This window comes from Geosmithia morbida (assembly GCF_012550715.1).
Source record: "Geosmithia morbida isolate 1262 chromosome Unknown scaffold_9, whole genome shotgun sequence".
Lineage (NCBI taxonomy): Eukaryota > Fungi > Ascomycota > Sordariomycetes > Hypocreales > Bionectriaceae > Geosmithia > Geosmithia morbida.
The window spans coordinates 549271-574899 of record NW_023336196.1 but is presented as its reverse complement, the minus strand read 5'-3'; the positions used below and the strand labels follow the sequence as shown (position 1 = coordinate 574899).

General features: G+C 57.0%; 8 protein-coding genes across 8 annotated transcripts; 1 reads left to right on the top strand and 7 right to left on the bottom strand.

The window, feature by feature from the left end:
* Positions 1 to 1243: 1243 nt before the first annotated feature.
* GMORB2_7693 (2-oxoisovalerate dehydrogenase E1 component alpha subunit) lies at positions 1244 to 2670 on the bottom strand (the record flags this gene model as incomplete). The annotated part of the gene is made up of 2 exons (XM_035469658.1): positions 1244 to 2035; positions 2101 to 2670. Coding segments are annotated over 2 exons (1362 nt in total), but the record flags the coding sequence as incomplete, so codon positions are not given.
* Positions 2671 to 3129: 459 nt separating this feature from the next.
* On the bottom strand, positions 3130 to 4169 carry GMORB2_7692 (2-methoxy-6-polyprenyl-1,4-benzoquinol methylase; the record flags this gene model as incomplete). The annotated part of the gene is made up of 2 exons (XM_035469657.1): positions 3130 to 3790; positions 3868 to 4169. 2 exons carry the CDS (start codon positions 4167 to 4169, stop codon positions 3130 to 3132), a joined length of 963 nt encoding a protein of 320 aa, XP_035320751.1.
* Positions 4170 to 5825: 1656 nt separating this feature from the next.
* GMORB2_7691 (ser Thr protein phosphatase family protein) lies at positions 5826 to 7947 on the bottom strand (the record flags this gene model as incomplete). The annotated part of the gene is made up of 3 exons (XM_035469656.1): positions 5826 to 7483; positions 7563 to 7701; positions 7939 to 7947. Coding segments are annotated over 3 exons (1806 nt in total), but the record flags the coding sequence as incomplete, so codon positions are not given.
* A 1000-nt stretch (positions 7948 to 8947) lies between these two features.
* Positions 8948 to 9490, bottom strand: GMORB2_7690 (uncharacterized protein; the record flags this gene model as incomplete). The annotated part of the gene is made up of 2 exons (XM_035469655.1): positions 8948 to 9036; positions 9469 to 9490. 2 exons carry the CDS (start codon positions 9488 to 9490, stop codon positions 8948 to 8950), a joined length of 111 nt encoding a protein of 36 aa, XP_035320749.1.
* Positions 9491 to 9515: 25 nt separating this feature from the next.
* GMORB2_7689 (Activator of mitotic machinery Cdc14 phosphatase activation C-term) lies at positions 9516 to 12234 on the bottom strand (the record flags this gene model as incomplete). The annotated part of the gene is made up of 2 exons (XM_035469654.1): positions 9516 to 12014; positions 12229 to 12234. The coding sequence occupies 2 exons, from the start codon at positions 12232 to 12234 to the stop codon at positions 9516 to 9518; spliced, it is 2505 nt and encodes an 834-aa protein (XP_035320748.1).
* A 3309-nt stretch (positions 12235 to 15543) lies between these two features.
* Positions 15544 to 16481, bottom strand: GMORB2_7688 (NADH dehydrogenase (ubiquinone) Fe-S protein 3; the record flags this gene model as incomplete). Its single annotated transcript, XM_035469653.1, has 2 exons — positions 15544 to 16043; positions 16115 to 16481. The coding sequence occupies 2 exons, from the start codon at positions 16479 to 16481 to the stop codon at positions 15544 to 15546; spliced, it is 867 nt and encodes a 288-aa protein (XP_035320747.1).
* Positions 16482 to 16921: 440 nt separating this feature from the next.
* Positions 16922 to 22948, top strand: GMORB2_7687 (CCR4-NOT transcription complex subunit 4; the record flags this gene model as incomplete). Its single annotated transcript, XM_035469652.1, has 5 exons — positions 16922 to 16965; positions 17082 to 17148; positions 17233 to 17345; positions 17417 to 19500; positions 20445 to 22948. The coding sequence occupies 5 exons, from the start codon at positions 16922 to 16924 to the stop codon at positions 22946 to 22948; spliced, it is 4812 nt and encodes a 1603-aa protein (XP_035320746.1).
* A 226-nt stretch (positions 22949 to 23174) lies between these two features.
* GMORB2_7686 (potassium channel subfamily K, other eukaryote) lies at positions 23175 to 25390 on the bottom strand (the record flags this gene model as incomplete). Its single annotated transcript, XM_035469651.1, has 2 exons — positions 23175 to 25215; positions 25278 to 25390. 2 exons carry the CDS (start codon positions 25388 to 25390, stop codon positions 23175 to 23177), a joined length of 2154 nt encoding a protein of 717 aa, XP_035320745.1.
* Positions 25391 to 25629: the final 239 nt, after the last annotated feature.

Below are 25629 nucleotides of genomic sequence, written 5' to 3'. Positions count from 1 at the left end.
CGGGTTGTTTATTGTCGTTCTTCTCTGTATCGTTGTTCCGTCGTCGTCGTCGTCGTCGTCGTCGTTCGTAGTTGTAGGGGATGAAGATGAAGACGTAGTGTGTCGTCACGGTCGGCAGTAGTGTGTCTCTGTCTCTCTCTGTGTTTGCGTGTGCGGTGACGATGATGCGGGGACACGGAAGGGGAGCAGCAGCAGTAGAGAGGCCTAAGAGGTTCCAGCTGTCAGGGTTCAGTGAGGGGAGGGCGGGTCCCTATTTTTTATTCTAATTTTTTTTTTTTAATTCTCTCCCCTTCTTCAGCCTTTCAAGAGGCGGTGCAGAGGCGTTGGTCGATGGGTATTCTTTCTCTTTTTATTTCATTGTTCTCATGTCATCTGGAATTCTCTTTTAATCTTCTCATCTCAATCGGCTGGGTTGAATGGAGAGTACAGGTATGGTGAGAAGGTTGGGGGAGAGAGAGGGAGAGAGGAATCAGAGAGGGAGATTGAGGAGATGCCTCCGTCCCAGAAGAAACGAGGAAACGTGAGCAATGAATGGCAATACGAGCTGACAGTCATCGAGGTATGTGTGGGTTCTGTGCTGCAGCGGTGCGTTGGCCGACGATGCCTTGGCCTTGTCAGGTATCTTCGGTCTGGAGTACGGAGTATTATTGGTACTGAGTCTCTTCCTCCCTCACTCCTACCCAGACTGCAGACTGCCTCTTGTTACTCGTATCCTAGACAGTATCAATACTACGATTTAATGATCTCGTTACTTTCGTTCATACCCTTGCTGTATTACTATCCCGTAACGTTCGTAGTACAAGAGACACCCTGCGGTGCCTGCGGCATTAGCCGAAACATTGATATTAAAATCGCCGCCGCTATCAAGGTACATGACATGTACGAGTATTATCGGTACATGTAATCCGTATTAGCATTACATGATACACATCGGCACCATCTACAGACTTTCGGGGGTACGGACGTCTGTTCAGATCAGAGACGGGAGAGAGAGAGGAGGAGGAGGAGGAGGAGGAAGTCATGATGATCTCAGACAAGCAGACATTGATATCCGACCTTGACCTTGGGCACGATCCAAGACGATCCCCTCCCGTCGGGCACGTGTGCCTACTGATGCAATGCACTCGGTACCGCTTTTCGACTCGAATCCACCTTTCTGTCCCTGGGCCGTCCACCCGTCAGTAGTTACGAGTGTATGTATACGGATGAGAGCAGACGGTAAACTTATTCGGCACGACTGCCTTCATCCCACCACCTTGGACCTGTTCCTCAGACTCTCCACCCCGCCCTCGAACTCGCCGACGTCATACTCGTCGGGGTACCTCTCCATGACGGCCCTGAGCTGGTCCATCTGGTCCCTGAGCTGGGGCGTCAGCTCCTCGTAGGTGTCCTCGAACATCATGCGCAGCGGCGGCCTCTTCTCCTTCTCGGCCTCGGCTATGCCGCGCAGGATCTCCTTCCTGAAGCGGTCCCTGGCCTCGCTCTCGCGCCCGTCGTCCCAGAGCGACCGGGACTCCATCCACTTGCGCAGCCGGGCGATGGGGTTGTCGCGGCGCTTCCAGTCCTCGACCTCGACGCGCGCCCGGTACGCGAACGAGTCGTCCGACGTGCTGTGGTGCGACACGCGGTACGACATGGCCTCGACGAGGACCGGCTTCCCGCCATCCTCCAGCGCCAGCGCGCGCGCCCGCTTGACCGCCTCGCGCACCGCCCACACGTCGTTTCCGTCCACCCGGATCGTGTCGATGCCGTACCCCGTCCCGCGGCTCGCCACCCCGTCCCCCCGGTACTGCTCCAGCGTCGGCGTCGAGATGGCGAACCCGTTGTTGCGGCACACGTAGATGATCGGGCACGACCGCGTCGCCGCGATGTTGAGCGCCCCGTGGAAGTCGGCCCCCGACGACGTCCCCTCGCCAAAGTACGCCACCGTCACCACCGGCTTGACCCCGGGATCATGTAGTCGCCGTAGCCTCTGGCCGTATGCGTTTCCCGCCGCGTGCGTCAGTTGAGTTCCGAGTGGCGATGAGATCGTATGCTTTTTTTTTTCCGTCATCAGCTTTTCTCTCTCTCTCTCTCTCTCTCTCATTCCTCTGCACTTACGATATTCAACTTGGCACTCCCATAGTGAACAGGCATGCTCCTCGCCCTGCCGGGATCGTTCCTGTTGGCAAAGAGCTGGGCCATAAAGTCCCCCGTGCCGAACCCCCTCTCCCGAAAGGCTCCCTGCTCCCGGTACTGGCAGAAGATGACGTCGTCCGGGTCCAGCACGCTCGAGCTGCCCACCGATACGGCCTCCTCCCCCGCGCTGACCATGTAGAAGCTCAGGCGGCCCTGACGCTGCGCCTCGAACATGATGAGGTCCAGGATGGAGATGTAGAGCATGTCCGTGTACAGCTTCTCGATGGCCTCGGCGCCGATGTCTGGCTGGAAGGTCCCGTCCACCACGTCGCCGTTCTGGTCCACTACCCTGTACGTCGGGAGCGCCGTCCACGACTGCGGGCTCTGGAACTCGAGAGTGTTGGTAAAGGCGCTCTTGAGCGCCCCCGGGAACGAGACGTAGTCTGAGTTGGGGCGCTGGGAGATGCTGCTCATCCATCGGGGTGACGTAGTCGTTGCCGTCCTAGTCGGCCGCTTAGGCAGGGCACGTCCGAGTGCACGGCATCTCATACTGGCTGCGGAGTGAGCAGGATGACGGACCTCGCCTATCTATTTTTCCTTCTTCCTCTCTTTCGAGAAAGGCTGGTTTTCTCTCCCTCTAATTTCATTAATTGTCGGAGTAGACAGAGATGAAGGAGAGACGAGTAGACATGGTCATGATAAACTCAGATGAGGAGAGGGGAGCAGGTGATACCCAGAGCGGCCTTGAGCCGAGACAAGCCGCCGACGCAAAGCGAGCCGAGGCGGCGGTCACAGCGCAGTGACTTACTAGTAGTATTAACAGCCATCTTTTGCATCTTTTGCATACTAGCAGTATATGTAGTAATGTAGTAGCAAAGCCAAGTTTTCTCGTGTCTAGTTGGAACATTTCTCTTTCCCTTGTAATATTTTTTTTCATACAGAGCAATATAATACATGCAGATGTACTGATCGTAGCACTAGTACCAGCACCCCCCCTCTTTCCAGGCTCCTCTACAGAGGCTTAATGCCCCTGTGGATGGCAGCGATGCCGCCGGTGAGGTTCTCGTACCCCTCGCCGGCGACGTCGAAGCCGGCATCGACAATCATGTCGCGGAAGTCCTCTTGGGTGGGGAACCTCTCGATGCTCTCGACCAGGTACTGATAGCTGTCCCTGTCTCCGGCGACGAGCTGGCCGATGAGGGGGATGGCGCCGAACGACCAGCGCTTGTATACGGCATTCAGGAGCGGGTGGTGGTCGACCTTGGAGAACTCGAGGCAGGCGAAGACGCCGCCGGGCTTGAGGACGCGGTTGGCCTCGCGCAGCGCGGCCGGCATGTCGCTGAAGTTGCGGATGCCGAAGGCCACCGTGTACAGGTCGAGCGAGCCGTCGGGGATGCTGCCGGACGGGAACTTCTCGGCGTTGGCCTCGAGGAAGGACAGCGACGACTGCTGGTCCGTCGGGAGGTCGAGCGACCGCTGCCGGCCCACCTCCAGCATAGCCGGGTTGATGTCGGAGATGGTGACGTGCATGTTTGCGTTGCCGTTGCGCACGTGCGAGTGGTGGAGCATGCGGAAGGCGATGTCGCCCGTGCCGCCGGCCACGTCCAGCACCTTCTGAGGCTGGCCTAGGGGCGTCGTGGCTCCGGGGTTGAGAGAGGACACAAAGTAGTCCCTGGTCCCTGGTCAGTATACATACATGCATGCATGTGTGCGCGATGCATCGGAGAGAAAGGGAGGGGGGCAACCCACTTCCAGAGACGGTGTACTCCCATGGACATGAGATCGTTCATCTTGTCGTACGACTCGGCCACGTTGGTGAAGACACCGGCCACGCGCTCCCTCTTCTCAGCCTCGGTCACGCCATCCTCGTAGCCGAAATGCGTCGTCTTGACCTGCTGGCTCGACGTGGTATCCGCGGTATGGTTGTTGATGTTGCAGCGAGCTGCCGTGCTGCCAAAAGAGCGCGTCGTCGTCACCGTCGTTGCCGCACGTACCCGGAGAGTGGACGTGGCATGGCGAGAACAGCTCCGCAGAGCAATGCGGGTGACCATTTTGTATCTGTCTCTTCGGATGCCGTTGATATTATCGCTTCGATCGCAACCGGTCCTGTCGCTGCTGCTGTCGGCGTTTCAGTGTATCGAGCTCTGGTGGAATTGGGAGATGGGTTCACGTCTCGAATCCCTGTAAACTTGGGAGTATCGAAAGAAAAAAAAGTACTCCGTAGAGGGAAGGGGACCCTTGCGACGCTGTGGGGACTTGAGAGTGAGAGCTATCCGTTTTGGGGGTTACCACACTGTCTAGTCTGTGTAGTCTCCTTCCTTTTGTTTTATTCTTCTCTTTCCCTCTCTTTTCTTCTTCTTCCTCTTCCTCCTTCTTCTTCTCCTCTCTTATTTCTGTCTCTCCTGTCTCTCCTCTTGCTCTCCTTCTTCTCTCTTCCTCTCTCTTCTTGGACTTCTATCTTCTTTCCTCTTGTTCATTTGTGTATTGCCCCCCCCCCCCCCCAACTTACGCTGTATTACTGCTCCCCCCTTGAACAAGCACCTTCCTCAGGAAACGCTTTGCCTGCGCCTCGTATAGCCAGTAAAGCACAGCGATCAGAGTGACCAGTCCCAAGACGATGAGGGCAATACTGATAGATGGTGGCATCGTAAGAGATGTTTCTCTTGGACTTCCAGTCTGCCGTTTGTACGAGTAGTGATCCGAATGCGATGTTGTCATGAGGATCAGACCCGATCAGACCAAGAAACAAAGTCCCAAGAGAAGAAGAACAGGAGAAGACGAGGGTCGAGCAGAAGAGCAGGAAGTACTTAGGCTTTGATATCCAGTCCGTGATTCACCTTTTCTTCTTGACACTTGGACGGCAGCTGTTAGCCAGCTGTCTGACAGTTCACCTCGGCACATTCAACCAGCATTCACCATCAGTGAGTGATGATACTACTCACTGTACTACCTTTGCTATAGAACTACAGCCTACACTGTACAGATTACCGTCACCAAGACTGCAACGGCAACAATCAGTCAATGACAAGACAAGTCAAGGACTCTTTTTCATCGTAGCTACTCAACTCAAAACTCCATACAAAACGGGGGAGATGAAATAGAGACAATAGCAAAGCATTAAGAAGAACAGAGAGTTATCTAAGAAGAAGAAGAAGAAGAGACAGAAAATATTCCCTAGAAAGCAAGATACAAAAGAGGAGACCAAGCGATAAGAAAAATGAAGCTTCCTTTGTTCTCCTTCTCCTCCTCCTCCTCCTCCTTCTTCTTCTTCTTCTCTCCTCCTCCGGCTATCTCCAGCCATTTTTTTTTTTTTGGGGGGGGGGGGGGGGAGGGGAGAAAATATCCACAGTTCAAGAAATCAGGTTTTGAATAATAGTAAGAAAAGAGAAGATGTGATAAAAGGCAAGGGGGCGTTGAGAGGGGGGGGGATGGGCTGTAAAGTAACGATAAGGGGAAGCACTAGAAAGGGACCTGAGCAACGGCCATCGTGTTCTTTCTCAGCTCCTAAAGATACACACACACAACACACACTTTTACTCCGCCACGGGGGTAGGCGTGGCAGGAGACGAACCCCCGGCGTCACCCTTTGCACCTCCACGTCCACGGCCTCCACGGCCTCCACGCTCACCTCCACGGGGACCACGTCCACCGCGGGAGCCACGGCCCTTGCTCTCAGAGTCGCTGGCTCCTCCGGCGCTGCGGTACCCGCTGGAGCTGTTGCCGCCGCGGCTGCTGCTGCCCCACGTACCTGCGCCGCCTCGGCTGGCAAAAGGCTTGCCCGTATCGCGCGGCTTGAAGATGTTGACCAGCGGCTTCGAACGGTCCTCCTGCGTGCGCGTCTTGACATCCTCGGGCAGTCGTGCCAGGGCACCGTCGCGGTCATCTATCGTCTTGAAGTGGACCACCTTGTTAACCGCACCCCACTTCTCCACCTTGACTATCTTGGCCTTGTCCTCGTCGACGAACAGATCGCGGCACTGCTCCTCGGTGCTGACATTCATGATGAAGAGTCCGATAATGTCCGAGGCCGGTGTCTTGGGTGCAGGCGACGTCGCCGTGTCGGGGCCGTTGGCGGAGGCAGCGGCCGTGTTGATCGAACCGTTAGCCGGCGTCGACGACCTGTCGACGCTCTCCTTGCTCTCCGTCTGCTGCGGCGTCGCCGACTTGGTGGCGGCGGCGGCGGGCGGCGGCGGCTGGCGGACAGCTTGGGCGGGGGGCGTCGGGGCTGCTGAGGGAGGAGCGGGCGTTGCGCTCGACGGGACGAGCGATGCGTTTCCAGACTGCTGCTTGGATCCGCGGTGGGAGAAGTTGAACCCCTGGGCGCGCATCTCGGTGCCGATGCGGCCGTCCTGGATCTCGAGCACGAGGTAGCCAAAGGCAGCGTCAGCGAGGTTGAAGTTCCACATATTCTTGAAGGCGGTCTCGTCCACCTGGCCAAGGGCAGCCTGGCCGGCGGCGGGGCCACCAAAGGGGTTGCCACCGGCCGCCGTGGTGGGCATCTTCTCGACAATCTGCAGAGCGTTCCTGAGCAGGTTCTGCTGAGCCTCATTCTGCTGAATGGCGGGCTCAACCTCGGCCTTGACGGTGTCCCAGACGTCATTGAAGGAGGCCTTGGAGGCGGCCAGCTTGCCACGGTAGTGGTCCAGTGTCGGGTTGACACTAAACTCGTTGTACGAGCTGCCGTAGCGGAAGTGGAGACCGGCCGAGATGGAGAAGTCGGCCTTGAGGGTGACGGACAGCTGGTTGAGGATGCCCTCGCGAGCGGGGGAGGCGTGCGTCACAAAGATGCGGGTCTCGGTCGGGTCGTACACGCGATGCGCCGTGTCAACGAGCTCGCCCATCTGCAGCAGCGTGGTCCACATGGTACCCTGGCCGCCGGCAATGGTGGTGCGACCCTCGCCGTTGTCGAACAGCTTGTGCATGACGATGGCACCGCCGAGACCGAGCAGTCGCAGCTTGACGCCGCCGAGCTCGAGGAGCATCGAGCGGGCCTCGTCGATGATGTGCAGGTTGTTCACCTTGTATTCGGCCGAGCGAAACTTCTCGAGAACGCGGACATCCTCGCAGGCACCCCAGACGGTGTAGACAGGCACGTCGAGCTTGACCTCGCCGCTGAGGAGGAGGGGCAGCTCCGACAGGGGCAGCTCGCTGGGCGAGAAGCGGTTCTTGACGGGGCCAGGGGCACCTTGCTGGATCGACTTCTTGACAGGCTCGGAGATCAGAGGGGAGTATTGGGCGACATGCTTGAGAGTCTTCTCAGCAATCCGCTCGAGTGATGTATCATCGTAGAAGCCGAAGTCGCCCGTGTGGATAATGTGATCGGCGCGGGCCTGCTTGGCAAGGTCGTTCAGAGATCGCAGATTTCCTGTTGTATTGTGAGAAGTCAGTCTCAGGGTTGCATCATGTGGAATAGGGGAAACCTCTCTCCTGAAGTTCCCACACACCTCGGACATCAGCAATGCACAGAACGCGGATGGGACCAGTCTGGATGACACGACCCTGGTTGGGCAGCAAAGGTGCAGCACCGGGAGGGAGGCCAGATGCACCGTTCTGGAGATAGCCCTGGTTATTATACTGGGACGTCTATGTTGTCCTTTTTGTCAGCCAAATCTCGTCCTTGTTCTCTTTGTCGTGCCCCTTTCTCTTGCGTTCAGAGTCCCCGAATCCATGGCGACTGGGGAAAGGGAGGATGAGCTCCTTCTCCCAAAGTCGGTACCGTCAGAACCACCGAGGGTTCCCCCATCCGCATCGATAGGACGTCAAGTGGGAAGGAAAAAACGCAGAAGCCTAAGAGGGGAAGGAGGATAATTGCCAACTTACGGCAGCCATCCTAACGCCGAAGCTCGATAGCGTGGAGCAAGAGAGGTAGTCGTCAATCCTGAGAGGTGGGGAGGGGGAGAGGGAGGTGGGAAAGAGGCAAGAAGTTCTGTAGGTTTTTCCTCGTCTCTTTTCACAAAACAGACAGCGCCCGGTAGATGGAGATGGGTATCAAAAAGAAAGAAAGAAAGAAAAGACAGCTGTGGCGCGTGATGGTGGGGGTGGTGGTGAGAAGCGAAGTGTTAGACGGCGGTGGTGTAGGATTAAGAGAAGTTGGTGGTGTGTTCTTCAATGTTTGGTTTCCACAGCTTTTCGCAAGAGCAAGGCTTCCGTTTCGAAATTCTCTTGGGAGACTGGCTGGAGATAATTTTGAGAAAGCGCGACGCTTGACTGATTCGGTTGAGCTTGTTTGGCGGTTTGTCAGTGCAAGGGACCAGCTACGCTTAATCTCCGGTTAATCTACCGGGTACACGCTGCAGTACAGGTACTACAGGTACATAACAGTTGCTGGTAAGTCGTAGTAACAGCTGCTAGCAACGTTGTGTGTCAGCCGTGCACCTCAGAGCTGTTGCACACATACAGACGCAATAGACAGGCATCAAGCACCATATTTATCCAGATAGGACAGAGTGCTTCGGTTTATTCATATTTACGTTAGAATATATATCATACATCTTTCCCTCGCTGTTCGAATTTTCCTTTCCTACTTTCCGACAGAAACCCCCAACTCAGGCAACCCAGAAACTGCATCTCAACGTGAAAAAGAAAGAAAAAAACACATGATCAGATAGAAAAACGAAAGATACACTTCAGTTGCTAAACAAAAGGATGACCGGAAGAATTAGAAGAGAGAGAGGGTGTGGGGGAAATAGTGATAGTAAAGAAGAAGAAGACACCTCGAGACACCCCAGTAATAAGAAACTCCGCCAGTAATGCTGGTTGTGTTCATTTTTTCTTTTGCTTTGTTGTGTTGCGTTTTCGAGAAATGGACAGAATACATTGATGCAAATACCTAGGACTCCCGAGACTCCCAAGAGAAAGATAGAGGACTCCCGAGGTGGAGAGATTCTAGGGCCACCAGAACAAAGATGAGGCTGGACGCTATAGCCCAGTCAGAACCAATTATTGTTGTTACTAGTATTTTCATTGCTGTTCTGTTGCTGTTGCTCTTGTTGTTGCCCTTGTTGTTGTTGTTGTTGTTGTTGTTGTTGTTGTTGTTGTTGTTGTTGTTGTCGTTGTTGGTGGTTAGCATCCTCTTCGCTGCTGTTGTCGCCGCCATGCAGTCACCACATGCCGCCGTGGCCATCCTGTCTCCGGTGATCGCCCACGTCATCGTGCTGCCCATAGTAATCCTTGTCGCCATACGAGTCGTGAGCATCGTAGTCGTATTCCTGATGATGTTGGTGATATTGCTGCTGCTGCTGCTGCTGCTGTTGTTGTTGCTGCTGTTGTTGCTGGTGATGGTGGTGGTGATGTTGATCAGTCCCATGCTCGTCCTCATAGATCTGAGCATCGTCGACGTAGTCGACCGACCCGTCACCCGAGGGGTCTGCATACTGCGCAGCAGCCTGTGCGTCGAATTACCGGTTAGCGTCGATTCCTACAGGCCATCCGTTGCGGCCTATGATGCAGCTGGGAGAAGTTATACTCACCCGGTGGTACTCAAAGTCGTACTGGTCCAGCGACTGATCGTCATGGCCCTCGTACATTTGCTGCTGCGCAAGATACTCTTCCTCCTCGCGCTTCCGCCTCGCCTCCTCCTCCAGACGCTTCTGCTGCGGCGACACGGGCACGTTCATGTTGGGGTGCATCGCCTGCACAATGGCCAGGTAGCTGTACATGAAGTTGCTGAGGAGGACCTGGCTGTGGAGCGGCCGCCGCGGGTTCGCCAGCTTGATGTGCGCCATCCGGTAGATGGCTCGCTCCTCCAGCAGTGGGAACCGTGTCCAGTGGTAGTCGACGTTGGGCTCCAGGGGCTTGACGACGGGCTGCTCCGAGGGCACCCGGAGGTGCTGCGACTTCTTGCTGTGCCTGTCCTTGTCCTCCTTCTTCTTGCTCCCGCCGAAGATGGAGGTGAAGATGTTGCCGTCCTTCTCCTTCTTGTTATCGCTCCGCCGGTTCGTGTCCTTTTTGCGCTCCTCCTGCAGCTTCGAGTCCACGGCATCCCGATCAAGTACGAAACTCTCGCGGCCCTTCGGGGTCGGCTTCTCTCCAATCGACGTCTGGATCACGTCGAGCCGCACATTGTCCTGTGCCTTCTCAACGAGCGCTTTGGCCTTGGACTTTTTATCCTCCTTCTTCTTGTCGTCTGTGCTCGTCTTGAACCACTTCCACGCACTGCTTCCGGACGACTTGGTCGATGATGCGTCGTCGTCCCGATCCTTCTTCAATTTCTTGTCGCTCTTCTTCTCCTCGGTCATTGTAGGGATCAAGGTGAGATTGTCTGTTCGGTACGAGACAGATCCCGGCCCTGATGAGCCGCCGCCTGAAAGTTGCTCATCGAGGTTGTTGTACTGAGCCGGAGGCTGTTGCTTCGACGTATACTGCTGTGGCGGGGATGGTTGTTGTTGTTGTTGCTGCTGCTGCTGCTGCTGCTGCTGCTGTGGGCGCCTGCTGGACTTTGGAGGAGGTTCGGCAATGACAGGTTCGGGCGAAGGTTCCTTCAGAGGCGGTGGTGAGACTGGATCCTGGGAAGACTGTGCAGTCCGCCCATCGACTGCTTGATCATCCAAGCTATGATCTCCGGGAGGTGACGCCGTCGGGGGGAGGTCGGTGGAAGGTGAACCCTCAAGCGCAGCCAGGGCTTCGATAGATTCTTGGATAATAGGCTCAGCTCGGCGGAAGGAGCTCGATGGTTTGGAGAAGCTATCGGTGATGGGCTCGGATTGTACCCTGACGAGGCCGTGACCTGGCGGGGCGCTAGGAACAGGGGGCACCTCTGAGTTTATGGAGTCGGTATCCTGGCTACGTTGCACGCGCCTCGACAGGGCCCTGTCTCCGGAACGGAGACTACCACCTTTGCGGTACGTGGTGCGAGTTGACCTGCGCAGGCCCATGCCGGGGGCCATGGGGAGGATCGGGACGTCATCAGGACTAGCCTCTGCTCCGTCTACTACTCCTTGAGACTCCTGGGCAAGCTTCTTGACAGCTTTTGTGGGGTCCTTGACCAGCTCATCCAGGCTGAGCTCGCGGTTGTGGCCGCCCTGGCGCGGCCGCTGTTGTTCCAGCCTCTCAGCGCCGTCGACGTGATCTGAACCGGGCTGGTCTACAGATTCAACCTGCCTGGAGAGCATAGACTTCTGTCTCCTTAGGGAGCCGCCGGAGCCTAGCGACCGGCCGGAGCTGCTGCGCGATAAACCCGACTCAGGGGAGAGCGACTCCCTCGAACGTCTCCTGATGGCGTTGACACGCGTCTCGAGAAAAGACTGGAACTCGGAGGGCGCAAGCTCAGGATGGACGCTAGCCGGAACCCACAGCAACCGGGAAGGATCATTCTCGTCGTCGCTGCCGCTGGGCGCAATCATGGGCATGCTGGATAATGACATGGGCGGCATGTCCGGATCTTTCATGTTGCCGACGTCCATAGACATGCGTCTGAGGGACTGGAGGTTGCTCAACTCCTGGGCGATGTCGTTGGGGTTGTCCATGTTTGTCAAGGCGTACTGCGACGTCGAGTCAGTCTGGACATCGCGGAGGGAAATGGTCGGTGATCGGGGCGAGGTGGGGATTTCAGTTGCGCTATTGCGATTCGACGTAGCAGCAGAGTTCACGGTTAGGGTGTTTGCCTTTCTGAGATTGCCATGACCACCGGCTTGGGGGGTGGAAGATTGAGGCTGGTCCGAGGCTGAGCGGTTGAGATATGGCCGGGTAGGTTCGGTAGGCGAAGGGGATTTGCCAGGCGCGACAGTTTGAATCTGCTCCTGCGGTGCGCTGACGAAGCTCAGGGGACGGCCGTTGTCGGAGAGGCTATCGTCCTCATCACCATACAGCGTTCCGATGGCCTCGGTGACGTGATGGCTAGGATCGGATATAGACAATTGGTTGGTATGCCCGCGTCGGCTGGCGAAGCTATCGCCAACCTGTCCGCGGGGTGTGGGAGAGGCCTATGAAGGGCAGAATGTTAGCAACAATGTAATACGCCCCTGTAGCCACCGCTATTGCCACGTCTCGAACGCCGTCACCGTGCGCCGGGGAAGGTGTCACGGGAGCTGCATAAGACAAGCTGCGAAGATGCCGGGACCAAGTTGGCGATGGGGGACGATGCTGAGGGCAGCAGGGGCGAGTAAGACGTACCATCATCCGGGGTAGTGAAGGCCGCACAAAGGGCGCTGGTCGCTGAACTCTGGGTGGCGAGTCAAGAACAAAGGACTTCCAGTATTGTCATGGGCCGGGACGAGGTACCACGGCTCGGCGGGCGTGAGACCTGCGGGGGGGATTTGCCCTCGGGGGGTGGTGAATCGGGAAATCAGGCAGAGGGCACCTACAGCCCCTCGGACGATTCGGTGGCTGTCTGTCTGTTCTATCGTCGCATGAGGCCGGGTTGTATGATTTAGGTGGTGGGCTGAGTGGAGGGGCTAGGCAGTTTAAAGGGGGGAGGGGGCTGTCGATCGGGAAGCACCGTTGCGGCGAGAGAACAGCGTCGCACCGGTTGAGGGGGTGGATGCGATGATTCGAGGGCAGCGGGAGGCCAGATGAGGGTCGGCAGAGGGGTGATGTATACGAGAGAGAGCGTCGTAGGGTCGAATGGGACGGTGGTTGGAAGGGTTGGGACAGGAAAATGCTGGGAGTAAGAGAGACCGTCTTTTTCCAAAGAGGCCGCAAGAAGAGAGATCTAGGCCTGACTTATGGATGATACAAGGACCTACAGCGTACGAGTACAGCGCACGAATGCAGTATGCGATTCCCGCTGAAAAGCGGCAACAACCTCTGCAGCATTAGCGTCTCCAACGGTGGTGGGTGCAACGACCAGTGACCAGCGACCGCCCGCTGGGCATCTCACTGGCTGGCCGGCTCTGGTGGACTGGCCGCTGTCGACTGGCACTTCCATCGCTGGAGCGTTGGTACTAAGCAGGAGACGGGCGGGTCACGTGTACGCTAAAAATGGACGGCCCTGCGACCCACCAAACGGCCAGTGTAGCCTGTAATACATGATATAGGCCTCTGCTCCGAAGTCCGCAATGCCTTCTGAAATGGCAGTGGAAGCATAGGTTGCACGGCGTAATGCGTGTCAGGGACCGGTAGCGCCACTAAAGGTCCGTTCGGCCCCCATAAATGGACGATTATGGAACGGCAGTATACGAGTATGTACGAGGAGCCCCGGCCTACAGTCCAATATAGATAATACCGGCCGGTTTCCATTTCAGCGTTTCCATTTCAGCGTACGGGTAAGGGTCTATGGGACAGCACTGATACTACAGCCTAGAAAAGCGTGTGCTAGGCTCTACCTACGGCCTGAGCTCTGACGTGTCCCCCATGGTTTATGATCTTCTGGGAGCGGGCTCTACCTGGCTCTCGTCATCATCACAGCATATCACCGGTCCTGATCACCCATAGAGAACGATGGAGATTCAGAGAGCAAGAAAGAAACGAAGGGAAGAAAGGTCTAGTATGAATTGCTGCTGCCACATCTGCCGTTCGCAATGTTGTTTGGGAAGGGTGGAACTCATAAGCGCCCGGCTTGGGTCCTTTTTGGCACCCTTTTCCCACCCCGTTAAGGCATTACCCCCCATCATCGTGCCGGTGTGGCTGAAGCAAGCGCCCTGTCTCTGCGGTCCTTTGCCACTGGTTGGGAGGGAACACGCCGGACTTACGTGTGTTTTTGCCAGGGGTAGTAAACAAACCATGATACGAAGCCATGGCTTCATATTCAGGGGGACCGAGGGGCGAGGGCGGGCGTCTCGTGTGGTGCACAGTGAGAGGTCAGTGCAGGCGGTAAGAGTGCGAGTAGCAGCACGCCGAGTCACTCGTCACGCAGCAGCAGCAATACATGATATACGAGCATGCTCAATGTCCGTACGCTTACAGGAGCAGCCCGTACGACTGCGAGTATTGTCGTTACTAACGGGGCGTTCTACTCGATACCATCACTATTCAGTGCCGGTGAGTCATGTTGACCATTACCAGTACCACTGTACGGGTGCATCTACCTTCCACTGAGCACGGATTATCAATACCATCCGCAGGCGTGATGCCGTTATGCTCGTGTCCGGAGAGGGGGGACTATCACGGATCGATCCCCATATTAACTTACAACGCGTTTTAATGCTCCGTAATAATACCACTAAGTTAACTTGACACGGAGCAATAAAACCTGCCATGAACACCTCCACGGCATTTTATAGCAACATCGCGTTTTCCAACAAGATATGATGGCTGACCTGCCTCCACAACTGACTGGCATGGACGCTCTCATTTGTCAGCGGTGTGTGTGTGTGTGTGTGTGCAAGACAACACCGTCATGTACGATGTCGGTGACAACAGTAAAAATCGCCACAGGTACTCCGTACATGCAAATAATACTACGGGTATCACTGCTGCTGGCACTGAATTATACTCGTCTTGCATCGAATACGGACACGCGCATCGGCCAACATTTGGGTTCGTGTAGCGGGTGCCCGACGGAAAGCTTGTCTTTCCTTGTTGACACACACACACTCTCTCCCTCTCTCTCTCTCTCTTTTGTCCCGCCACCAGTGAGACATGCATGTGCCGTTGACTAGAGGCTGAGGGGCGTCTGCCGTTGCCCCGACTTTGGGGGCTGGAGCGAGCTGAGCTGGCATATGCTCATGCTCATCATATCTTGTCTGTTTCTGTTTCTGTGTCCGGTACGGGCAGTCGAGAGGCAGATGAGAGTGGTGTTGGCTCCTCCGACAGACATTCTTTATTCGCCTTCCATGACGTTCGTCCCGCAACCGACACGTTAATCACCCCCCTTCCCCCCTCTCACCCTTTGAACCCGCACGTTGCAACTAGTAGGTGGGCTGGAAGGACAATTAAATCGTGTCGAGTCCAATGCCTGCGCGGTGTAGGGACAAAACTTTGAATTGCCTAGGCGCAGGGGTCGGCGACTTGTGTGGTGTCGCGTTTTGGACACTCGCCAGTGATGCTTCTGATGCTGTTCGAAGTACATGTTGTGCAGCTTCTATCAGTGGCATCATGTGTATTATACAAAGATCATGAACGACTTTTGAGCTATTGACAGGTGGCCATGGATATTTAAAGCTGGCCGCTCTCCCTTGGAAGCCCCACGGGGTCAGATTGGGTCAAATGGGCCTGGGGGTGGATAAAGGTCTACTCAGCGCTCACGAGTCACACCATAGCTGCAATGCAAGGGCCAAGCATCGCCTTTCACGGTAAAATCAATTGATCCCAGGGTGCGAACACATGGTCCCTCCCATAGATTGCAATCGTCTACTTTCTCTTTCTTCTTCTTTTGGGAACTATACGAATACAAGAGAGCTTGTATGTCTTCATTTGTCTGCCTCGCGCTACACGTATTTGAATAGTGTGTGTCTTGATATTTTTGAGAAGGAACATGAGAGGGATTTTTTATATATAAAAAAAAAACATATCAATACATGCGTAAGCCAATGCCAATCAACGACGGATCTATTTCTTCTCCGGCTCTTCAGACTTGGGTGTGGGCAGCTTGAAAGTATCCGGGGTACGGTCCTCGCCGGTACCGATCTGCTCCCAAGCACTAGAACCGCTCTCAAAGTTTCGGAACGCCTGCGTCAGCTCCAGGGGCTCCGTGACGATTCGCTTCTTCTCCTCGTCGTAGCGGAGCTCCGTGTAGCCCGTCAGGGGGAAGTCCTTGCGGAGCGGGTGGCCCTCGAAGCCGTAGTCGGTCATGATGCGGCGCAAGTCCGGGTGGCCGACGAAGAAGACCCCGTACAAGTCATAGACCTCTCGCTCGTACCAGTTGGCGCCACCAAAGAGGTCGCAGATGCTAGGGACGGGCGAGACTTCGTCGGCGTACGTCTTGACGCGGATTCGTGAGTTGTGACGCACCGACAGTAGGTTGTACACAATCTCGAAGCGGTGCTCGCGCGTCGGGTAGTCGGCAGCCGTCACCGTCGAGACCTGGGTGAACTCGGCGGCAGTGTTGTCTGCAAACGCCAGATACAATGTCAGCATCCAGATGGCTCCCGGACTCTCTCGTGCGGATGCATGGACGTACACTTCAGGAAGGACATGACAGGAATGACACCAGAGGGAGAAATGTAGATGGTCAGCTCATCCTTCCAAACGGAGAACTGCTGGATGTACTTGGGCAGGCAGCCCATGACCCAGGCACCGTAGCGGTGCAGGTTGTCGGCCTTGCTCTGGTACTTGTCGGCAGGGTTGGCTATGGGCACCTTGAGGACTCCCACATGGTCCCTCGGAGCGCTGCGCATGTTTTGGCTGTCCTTGGGCAATGCGACATATTGAGCGGCCGTCGTGGAGAAGCAGCGGAGGGCCTGGTCGTTGCGGCAGACGTTCGACGACGGCTTGACAGGCTTCAGAGCCGCGGACAGAGCCCCGCTTCGAGTAATCCTGCTCGCCATGGCCAAAAAGGGTTCGCGACGTTTTTATGGCCAATTGACGATTGAGGTGGATAATCTGGTCAACGGGTCTACTCCTAGGTCGTACGATGGGGATGGTTTGATTATCTGGGGATCTTGGGGATCTTGGGGTAATAGCCGGGTGGCCTTGGGGATTGAATCAGCAAGCCTGTCATTGGTCATGTATTACCGACATTCTACCGACCGATGGGTCACCTTCTCACTTCCATGATTTCACAGTCATGTGACCTGAGCTTGTACGCTAATCCTACTCTAGAATAGGGCGGATTCAAGATTGCACGCTGACCCAAGGGGAATGCTCCTGCACCATTGCAGGTTCGTGCATCTCTCTCAATCTTCACATTTCTTTACGAACCCGCCTGCCTATACGCCTTCTTTTCAACACCGCATATCCGTCCTAATATTCTATCACATCATCTATCATGGCGCCGCAAGATACTTTTATAGACGAGGAGGGGTATACCTGGTGAGTGCCTCCTTTCTCCCTCTTTCGTGGGTCGACTTTATTTTGCCACGGCTTTTTTTGTCAGCGTCATTGGGCAGCTATGAAGCCAGGAAGATGCTAACCTTCGAGCACGATAGCCCCCTCTGCATCGAGGAGTTTGATCTCTCAGACAGGAACTTTCGGCCTTGTCCCTGTGGCTATCAGGTACGCAGAAAGATCGGCCCCGCGGCGCCCGTCCTGCCTTCAAATCTATAACCCCCCTTTGCTGACTTTCTTTTGTTACTCTAGGTTTGCCAGTTCTGCTTCAACAACATCAAGAACAACATGAACGGACTGTGTCCGGCATGTCGACGACCGTACGATGAGAAGACGATTGAGTGGAAGGTGGTCACAACCGAAGAGTACGTGGCATCATTCTTTTTCGAAAATGTCGAGGCTTAGTGGGTGGATGGTAGACTAACTAAAAATTTAGGGTCGCCGAATTTCGAGCCAACATTCAAAAGAACCAAAAACGACGAGTCACCGATCAGCGACAAAAAGAGGTCCAGAAGCGCGAGGCCGAAAAGGAGAATCGCAAGAATCTCGTCGGCGTTCGAGTCGTACAAAAGAATCTTGTCTACATCACCGGTCTAGCGCCTACTGTGCGCGAAGATGAACTGCTCAAGACCCTACGGAGGCCCGAGTTCTTTGGCCAGTACGGGAATATCCTGAAGATTTCGATCAGCAACCGGAAAAGCCCCGATGGCCAGCCTCAGTCGCTTGGTATCTACGTCACCTTCGAGAAGCACGCCGAGGCTGACCGGTGCATCCAAGCCGTCAACGGATCGATGAATGGCGAGCGCTATCTCAAGGCCCAACATGGTACGACCAAGTACTGCTCGGCATGGCTCAAGAACGAAAAGTGCAACAACCCTGGCTGCATGTTCCTTCACGAGCAGGGCGACGAGGAGGACAGCTATACGCGACAAGACCTGTCATCGATGAATACTATACATACCCAAAGGCCGCTGCTTGGCGGTGGTTCACGCGCGGCGTCGCGTCAACATATGTCGCACCAGACACCGCCGCCTCAACCTCCTGCATCGCACACGTCGCACAGTATGGCCAGGACCGCGAGCAAAGATGGGTCGGAAGGAGGTGTAGACTCGTCGGCTCTGCCCTCCTCGGCAAGCTGGGCTCGAAATCAACAACGCAGTCGCAGAGGCAGTCATGCAACTAGCGCAGCAGCTCCGAGTCCCGCAATATCTTCGGCCGTGCCAGCTACCTCCAAATCCTCCGAGGATCCTGCATCTGAAGATGCTGCACCGTCAAAGGGCCCCCAGTCCCCCAAGGCCCGCGAGTCCCCCAAGGCCCGCGAAACCAGCCCCCCGGCCTCGACCATCGATACACTGTTAAGCCGATATCCCCAGGGGTCTTTTGACATCCTGGTGAAGGCTCTGCTGGCCTGGGATATGCCCAACTTCACCCAGAACCTAGACATGTCCAGCTATCCCCCCGTGTTTGACGTCCGGGGTGGTGAGCGTCGCCGGGCCATGCGTGAGGAGGAGGACCTTCGGCTCGATGCCGATCAGGACGAGCAGGCCGAGACCCGTGAATCGTCGGAAGGCGACGCCGAAATCGGAGGCAGCCTTGCCCTGGGCGGTGAGCCCGAGGAGCGCGAAGCCACCGCCGAGAGCAACCTCTTTGACCAGCGTCGCCCTGGCACCCAACCGCCGATTCAACGCGGTAGCATAGATGGCCCGTTCGGCCCTGCCATGAGCGCGTCGGCCTTTTCGCAGGGCCCCAGCAACTCCGTCGGCCGAGCCATGACTCCTCAGCAGCTCTTCTCTCTAAGGAGCCAGGCTGGTTTCGCGGACCAGATGCCCCCCGGCATCGCAGCCCAAGCGAACACGTTCCAGGGACAGGGACAGGGACAGGGTGGTGGTCACAACCGCCAGTCGTCGAGATACAGTTTCGCCAACGAGTCCAACTCGTCCACCAATGTCAAGCTTGCTGCCAACCCCAGGATCATGGCGCAGCAGTCGTCGATGATGCCCAACACGTTCCAGTCCCAGAGTGGTAACCAGTTTTACCCGTCATCAATGCCCGCCCCGCCGCCGGGACTCAAGTCGACGGGAACGCCGCCGAGCATGTTTGGCCAGGGCAACTTTGGAGGATCGGGATACGGGGGTGTCCCCAAGGACTCGAGCAGCGAGCAGCTGCTCCAGAGCCTCATTGGCAGGAACCGTGGTGGAAACAGCCAGGCACACGATGCCGGAAAGCGTGAGTACATGATTTCCTCTTCCTTCTCCAGCCAGTACCCACCTCCCTCTATCTCCACCCCAGCTCCTGCTCCCGGTCTCCTGGCATCGCTCCACGGCAATCAAGCCGGGGCATACCAAGAATTCGGTTCCAAGCAGAAGAAGAAGGGGAAGAAGCACAGACATGCTAACACTTCCTCCTCTGGGGGGAGTGGCTTAGTCGATCTTGTGGACCCGAGCATCGTTCAGGCAAGGATGCACCAGTCCCAGAGCAATGTTGGTGCCGGGCATGGACTGTTTGGTGGCCAGAGTCAAGGTGGGTACAACCCCAACATGATGTACAATTCCGGGCACGCCACGAGGTGGTAGTCGGGGCACGCACGCACACACGAGAAATATGGTGATGCCTCTTTAGAGTGAATGTCGCGCAAACATTCTTCTATGATTTTTTTTTCTTTTCCTTCTTTGCATCATCTATCTCACGCGGCCCCTTTTTTCATGTCCTGTCTCTTTGTTTTTCATTTTTTAACGACTTCGTGTGTTCTTTGTTACAATCTGATATGGCGTTGAGTTGGGAGGTCCACGGCTTTCCCCAAATAGACCTCATGGGAAACACATCTCGAAGCGGCTAGTATACCACCTGGGAGTGGCTTCGAGGCTTGCATTGGGCGTCTGTTCTTTCTTGTTTTCTCTTGTTTTTCCTGCTTTCATTTTACCCTCCACATTCTTCTTTTTCACTTTGGGCACATCATCGGAAGGTCGCAAGCCACGCAAACCCAAGTCTGCCAGGATCTCTCTATGCTATGAGCGTAAAGTTCTTGAGGCATGACTTGCTCGCGTGCGTTTGAAAGGAGGAGCCAGGGCTATATCGAAACGACGTCTTCCAGGCAAGCCATCATCGTCTTCTATGAGAAAGAGATTCCCTCGGCATGTACGTTAACAGATTTCGCGCCCAGCCGCCTAGGGTTGTCGGCATCTTTGGTCAGAATATACCTACCTACAACCTTATTCTCTCCGAGTTGCCTCTTCGCTTCACTCTTCTGGAAGACGATGGTGGCAGCCGTAGAATGACTTCACTTTGTTCCCTTATCCCCGAGATGCCTCATGTATATAAAAATCAGTGTTTGCGCCTCGTAGAGTCATTCCTCATGCACGACTACCACCCGTTTTCGTCATCGACGAAGCAGCACTCACTACTCTGGATACTTGTCTAATATTCAAGCATGGAAGGCTTGGGACAGCGGCTAACTTTGCTCCCAGATGATGAGCTCCCCTCTCTCGACGAGGCAATAGGCTCTGTGGAGGCGCTCGTGTCAGATGACTCTGACAGCATCCTGCTGCCGCCGACGGCATCGCAGACGCCGATCCCGGGCGCAATCGATCTCGTCTCTGACTACCTCAGCCCGGCAACGCTCGGGTCGCCATCGCCGGCTCCGCGCGGAGCGATGCCCCCCCGGCTGGCTCAGGTCACTCCCGCTGTGCCCAAGATGCCCATCGCACCTCCTCCTGGCCTGCCCCAGCGGGTTGTGACTCCAGATCAGTCACACAGGAGACCTGCCACTCCAGGATCAGGTGACATACAGCGGAGCATCAAGGCGCCCAGCGCTGTCGCCGTCGCCGCCACCACACAGCTTAAAGGCACACCGCGAAACACTCATTCAGAGCTGGTGAGGGAGAACAGCACCTTGCAGGATGAGGACTTCCCGGCGCTCAACACTCCAAGCAGGACGCAGGCCAAAGACCGCGCGGCCTCGCTTCCTGCTCCCTCTCCCCCGAAAGTGAGAGAGTCGCCCGTCTCGAAGAAGGAGAAGACTGCCACCGCTGTCGCAGCTACCGCAAAGCCTGCCGCTGTCGAACCGGCCACAGCTCCCAAGGAGGCCGCTGTTGACAAGAAGCGCATCAGTCTGAACACTCAAGTGTCAGCACCGCCCTCGCCTGGTCCCAGGGGAGGAGAGACGTCTGCGGTGTCCGAGAGGTCGGCGTCCGTCTCTGCTGCCGCCTCATTCCCCCCGCTACCTACACCATCTGCGGGCAGCCCATCACCATCCGCATCCAAGGTAGCACCCAAGACGCTGCGTCTGGTGTCGGGCCCACAGAGAGGAGCAGAAGTGCCCATAATGGCGTCACCGGCCTCTGCCGCGTCAAGGGCCATGTCCCTGACCAACGTCCGTCCGGGCTCGCCGCCTGGCGAGAATGCCAGCGACACTGCGTCCATGTTCTCGGCGTCCGTGTCAGCGTCCCGAGCCGGGTCGCCCCCACCAACCAGGGTGGGGACTGCGGCCGTCCGGGCGACAACGAAGAGTCAGCAGCGCAAGCAGCGCAAGGAGGCTCAAAAGCAGGACACCGAGGTTATCGCCGAAGCCGTCAAGCAGGACACGGAGGAGCATGCGCCGGTTCTGGGGCGCAAGAAGAAGCAGAAGAAGGAGAAGCCTCCCAAGCCACCTGCGGCACCTAAGAATAAGGAGCCGGAAGAAACCGCTTCAAAGGAGAGGAGAGAGGAGCCCAAGGCTCCGGAGCCGACTACTACTGCTGCCCCCGAGAAAGATGCCAGGAAGGCACCTGTCAACCAAGGACTTATGCAGGAGGACATCTTTAAGCCACAGCAGCCTGATGATATTTCCGCCAAGCCAACGGTGCCTAAGCCTGGCACGGCAGATGTCAAGGAGGAGGATGCCGTGGTCGAGCAGCCTGAGGAAGAAGAGAGGGAGCCAGAGCTGGTGCCATCAGCCGTGTTTGACAAGATCAAAGACAGTCTCTGGACGCCTGTGCTCGACCAGCTGCACATGCTGAAGACTGTCACGTCTGCGCCGACGCGTCCCTCGCCGAACAGAAGCGGCAACAACAGCAATAGCTCCACAGCGCTGGCGACGCAGGGCGACGACACCCCGTCTCCTTGCAAGGACGGGACATGCAAGTGCGGCGAGATCCAAGACAGCGACCTGGCTGCGCTCCGCGCAGGCAAGCCAGTGCACAAGCAGTTCCACGTGGACGGCAGCCGGATGCTCATCACACCCAACGGGGACTGCATCCGCGGGCTTTCGGCGGAGGAGGAGTCCACATTCTTAAGGCTGCAGACGTCGATCGCCTCTGACGCCGAATTCCCGGGGTCCTTTGTGTTCCAGCGCCACCAGCCGGGCAACGGAGCCTTCTCCCTTATCAAAGGTCGGGCCGTGCCCAACGGGCGACCGAACATCTTCCCGGCCACTAGCCGCCCCCAGTCGCAGGATCCAATCGGCAAGCTGCAGCGCGAGGACGCCCTGAGCTACATCAACCAGTACGTCCTGCCGCGGCTCAACCTGGGCGCCACCAACGTCGGGTGGCCCAAGGGCGCCACTGTGCGGCAGGATGCCGCTGCCGCCAGCCTCAACTCGCTCGCCCCCTACTTCTACGGGCCCGACGCCGCTGCGGGCGTGGGCATCTACAGTGCGCCCGAGAACACCGGTGCTCCCAACGCGATCAACACCAACAAGACTTTTGGCCCGTCGTCGTCGTCATCTACGTCACCCTCACCCTCGCCCTTGAACGCCCCCCCCGACGACGCGATTGGGGCGCAAAAGTACTACCCAGGCAGTGCCACTCCCGGCATCGGTCCGGGCGGCGTGGCTCTCCCGGGTGCGGGCGGCATCAACAGCATGCCCCTCATGAGTGTCGAGGATGCCGAGGGTGCGCTCAGCGCCGCCAGAAAGGAGACGGAGAAGCTAGAGAAGAAACTCAATGCGCTCATCAAATCGAACAAGAGGATTCTTGTCTCTGGTATCAACTAAGGTGTACATGTATATGTATTCGCCTAATAAGCGAAGCGCAAGAATTTCTTTCCACTTGGAAAGCGTTTATAACATTATAGATATACACATGGGGTATGCAAGTGTATGGTTTGAATATCGAGGATGACTTGTAAATCATTTACAGAAGCGTTTGTACCAGTACGAATCAAATATATATATATATATATATATTAAAAAAATATATTAAAAAATCACATGCCATACATTAGCCGTCATCCTCATGGGTATACTTCTTCCACTGTCGTCGTCTCTGGGCAGACAGTGACTCCCGCAGACGGTCCGTCAGGCGTTCCGAGATCCACTCGCTCTCCTCCTGCGATCCCATCAGCGGGCTCCTGTCGCCCACCCACGACCATCTGGACCCGTCGTCGTCAGGAGATCCATCCTTATCCTTCTCCACGACAGCGCCCTTGTTCACCTTGTGGAGACGACGACGGGCGACGGCAGGTTTCTTGTGATGACGGGGATTCCGCTCATCCTGGCCAAGCAGGCGGAGATACCACGCCCATTCCTCGAACGAATAGCGCCGGGGGACGGGTTCGCGCATGTGCTGGGCCAGGATCTGGATCTCAGAGATGAGGAGGAAGTGGAAGTCTGTGCCGCCGGGGAGGTCGGCTAGCGGGTCGCGGAAGTGGGGTATGGAGCGGCGGACCTCGGATGTGAGTGTGGAGGAGGGGCGGCCGCGACCGCGTTCGACGTCAACAAGGTCACGGCGGTGTTCGCGTCGGCGTCGGTGTTGCCGTGTACTGTCGTTGTCGTGCTCCTGATCGGGGGGTACGCTGGCGGCGTCTGGGTCGAGGGGGAAGTCGGCCGGATGCGGGGCGGACGACAGGACGTAGTTGTCGCGGAACAGGGCGCCGCAGGAGATCCTGCTGATGACGTGCATGAGGTTGTCCTGGAAGCGGGCGTCACCGGGGAGGATGGTAAGATTTCCCAGCTGCAGGGTGGCGTCGCGGATGAACTTGACGACGGTGTCCTCGGCGCTGGAGATGAGAACCGTCATGGTGGGCAGGGCCAGGAGCGACCAGAAGACGAAGAAGGACTTGCCGGCGTTGGAGATGGGGGTGCGGTCGCCGTAGCCGATGGTGGTCAGGGTGACGAAGCCGAAGTAGAAGGCGTCGAAGTAGTTCCAGTGCTGGTAGGGCCTCTCGAGCTCGAGGAATACGGCAGCGCCCACGAGCCACAGGACCAGCCAGGAGCCCGTGGAGATGACCAGGGCCAGCCAGCGGCGGCGCGTGATGGCCTTGGCCTGGATGCTCCGCATGAGCTCGAACTCGGCGCGGCGGCGGTCGTATTCGGTAGCGTGCCGGCGGCCGCGGTTGCTTGCGCGGGACCGGGGCCTGGACCCCTCGTCGTCGTCGCCGCCGCCGCCGTCGTCATCATGGATGGGGTGCAGGACCGAATCCTGGCCCCTGGAAGCCATGGCGCGAAGAACCTCGCGGCGCTCCTTCTCCTGTGCGCGGGCGTCTAGCCTACGACGGCCGCGCTGCAGAATCATGCTGCGGATGGAGGCGATGACCAGACCCAGGCTCATGACTCCCACGAGGGCGTAGGGGAACAGCAAGGTCCTGCCCAGTGTGGTGGAGGCGGCGAAGTCGCCGAACCCGACGGTGAAGAGGGTAACGTCGGCCCAGTACACGGCGTCGAGGTAGCTCCACGGCTCGATGTTAGAGAAGACCAGGGCACCGACGAGGAGGTAGACGAGTAACAGGATGGTCTGCAGCATCAGGGTACGCTGGCTGGTGTTGAGTCTGAACTCCCGATCGTAGTGGCCGGTCACGGCGCCCCAGAACGTGATGGCCATCAGCGACGCCATGACGAAGTACAGAACGGCCGCCCAGATGCCGTAGAAGAATGCCTGCGACCATATGGGCTCCCCGTCGTCGCCGCATGCCGCGCTGAAGCCCTCGTGCAGCGGGCCCGTGGCCGTGGCGTTGAGCGACAGCAGCAGCACGGCCGAGACGTACCACCCCGCTATCGTCACGGGCTGCGCCACGCTGAACCGCACAACCCTCGCCATGTTGAGCAGCAGCGAGAGGTTGGCCCCGAGTGCCACGACCAGCTGTATAGCGTTGACGGCGATGAGCCATGCCGGGTCGTTGATGAAGCCGACCAGCTCCGCCGCCTCGGCCCTCATGCGGCACTGCCGCCACGGTTGCGCGAGCGCGCAGATGCTGAAGGCTGACGCTACAGGTCCCAGAGTTCCGGCTATCATCGGGAAGGCTGATGAGGCGAACCACCATCGGCTAGAGAGCAGGTCAGTACGTCTGTCCTACCTGTGTGCGTGTGAGGGGAACGCATATGTTACCTGGGTTCGAGGTGCACATTGTCCTTTTGCGATGAGTAGTGCGTGGTAGGGTGGCCCTTGTCGACATGCTGAGCGACTTGCTCGACGTTTTCCACGGGCCCTCCATTCTCCATCCTTCTATTATCTTGTTCCGTCTTGTTTTACCCTCCGGGGAGAAAGAAAGGTGGGCTCACAGTCGGAAGTGTTGGGCGTGTGCGTATGGTCCTGATGGAAAGAGACTTAGCCAGGCCCCGGTCTCGCTTCTGATCGAATAGCTACCAGTCGACAGCGGCCGACTACCGCGTACGGGACTTATATCCTGTCGGATATTACATGCGCGTTGATCAAGATGTCGTTGTCATTCTCGCAGGTG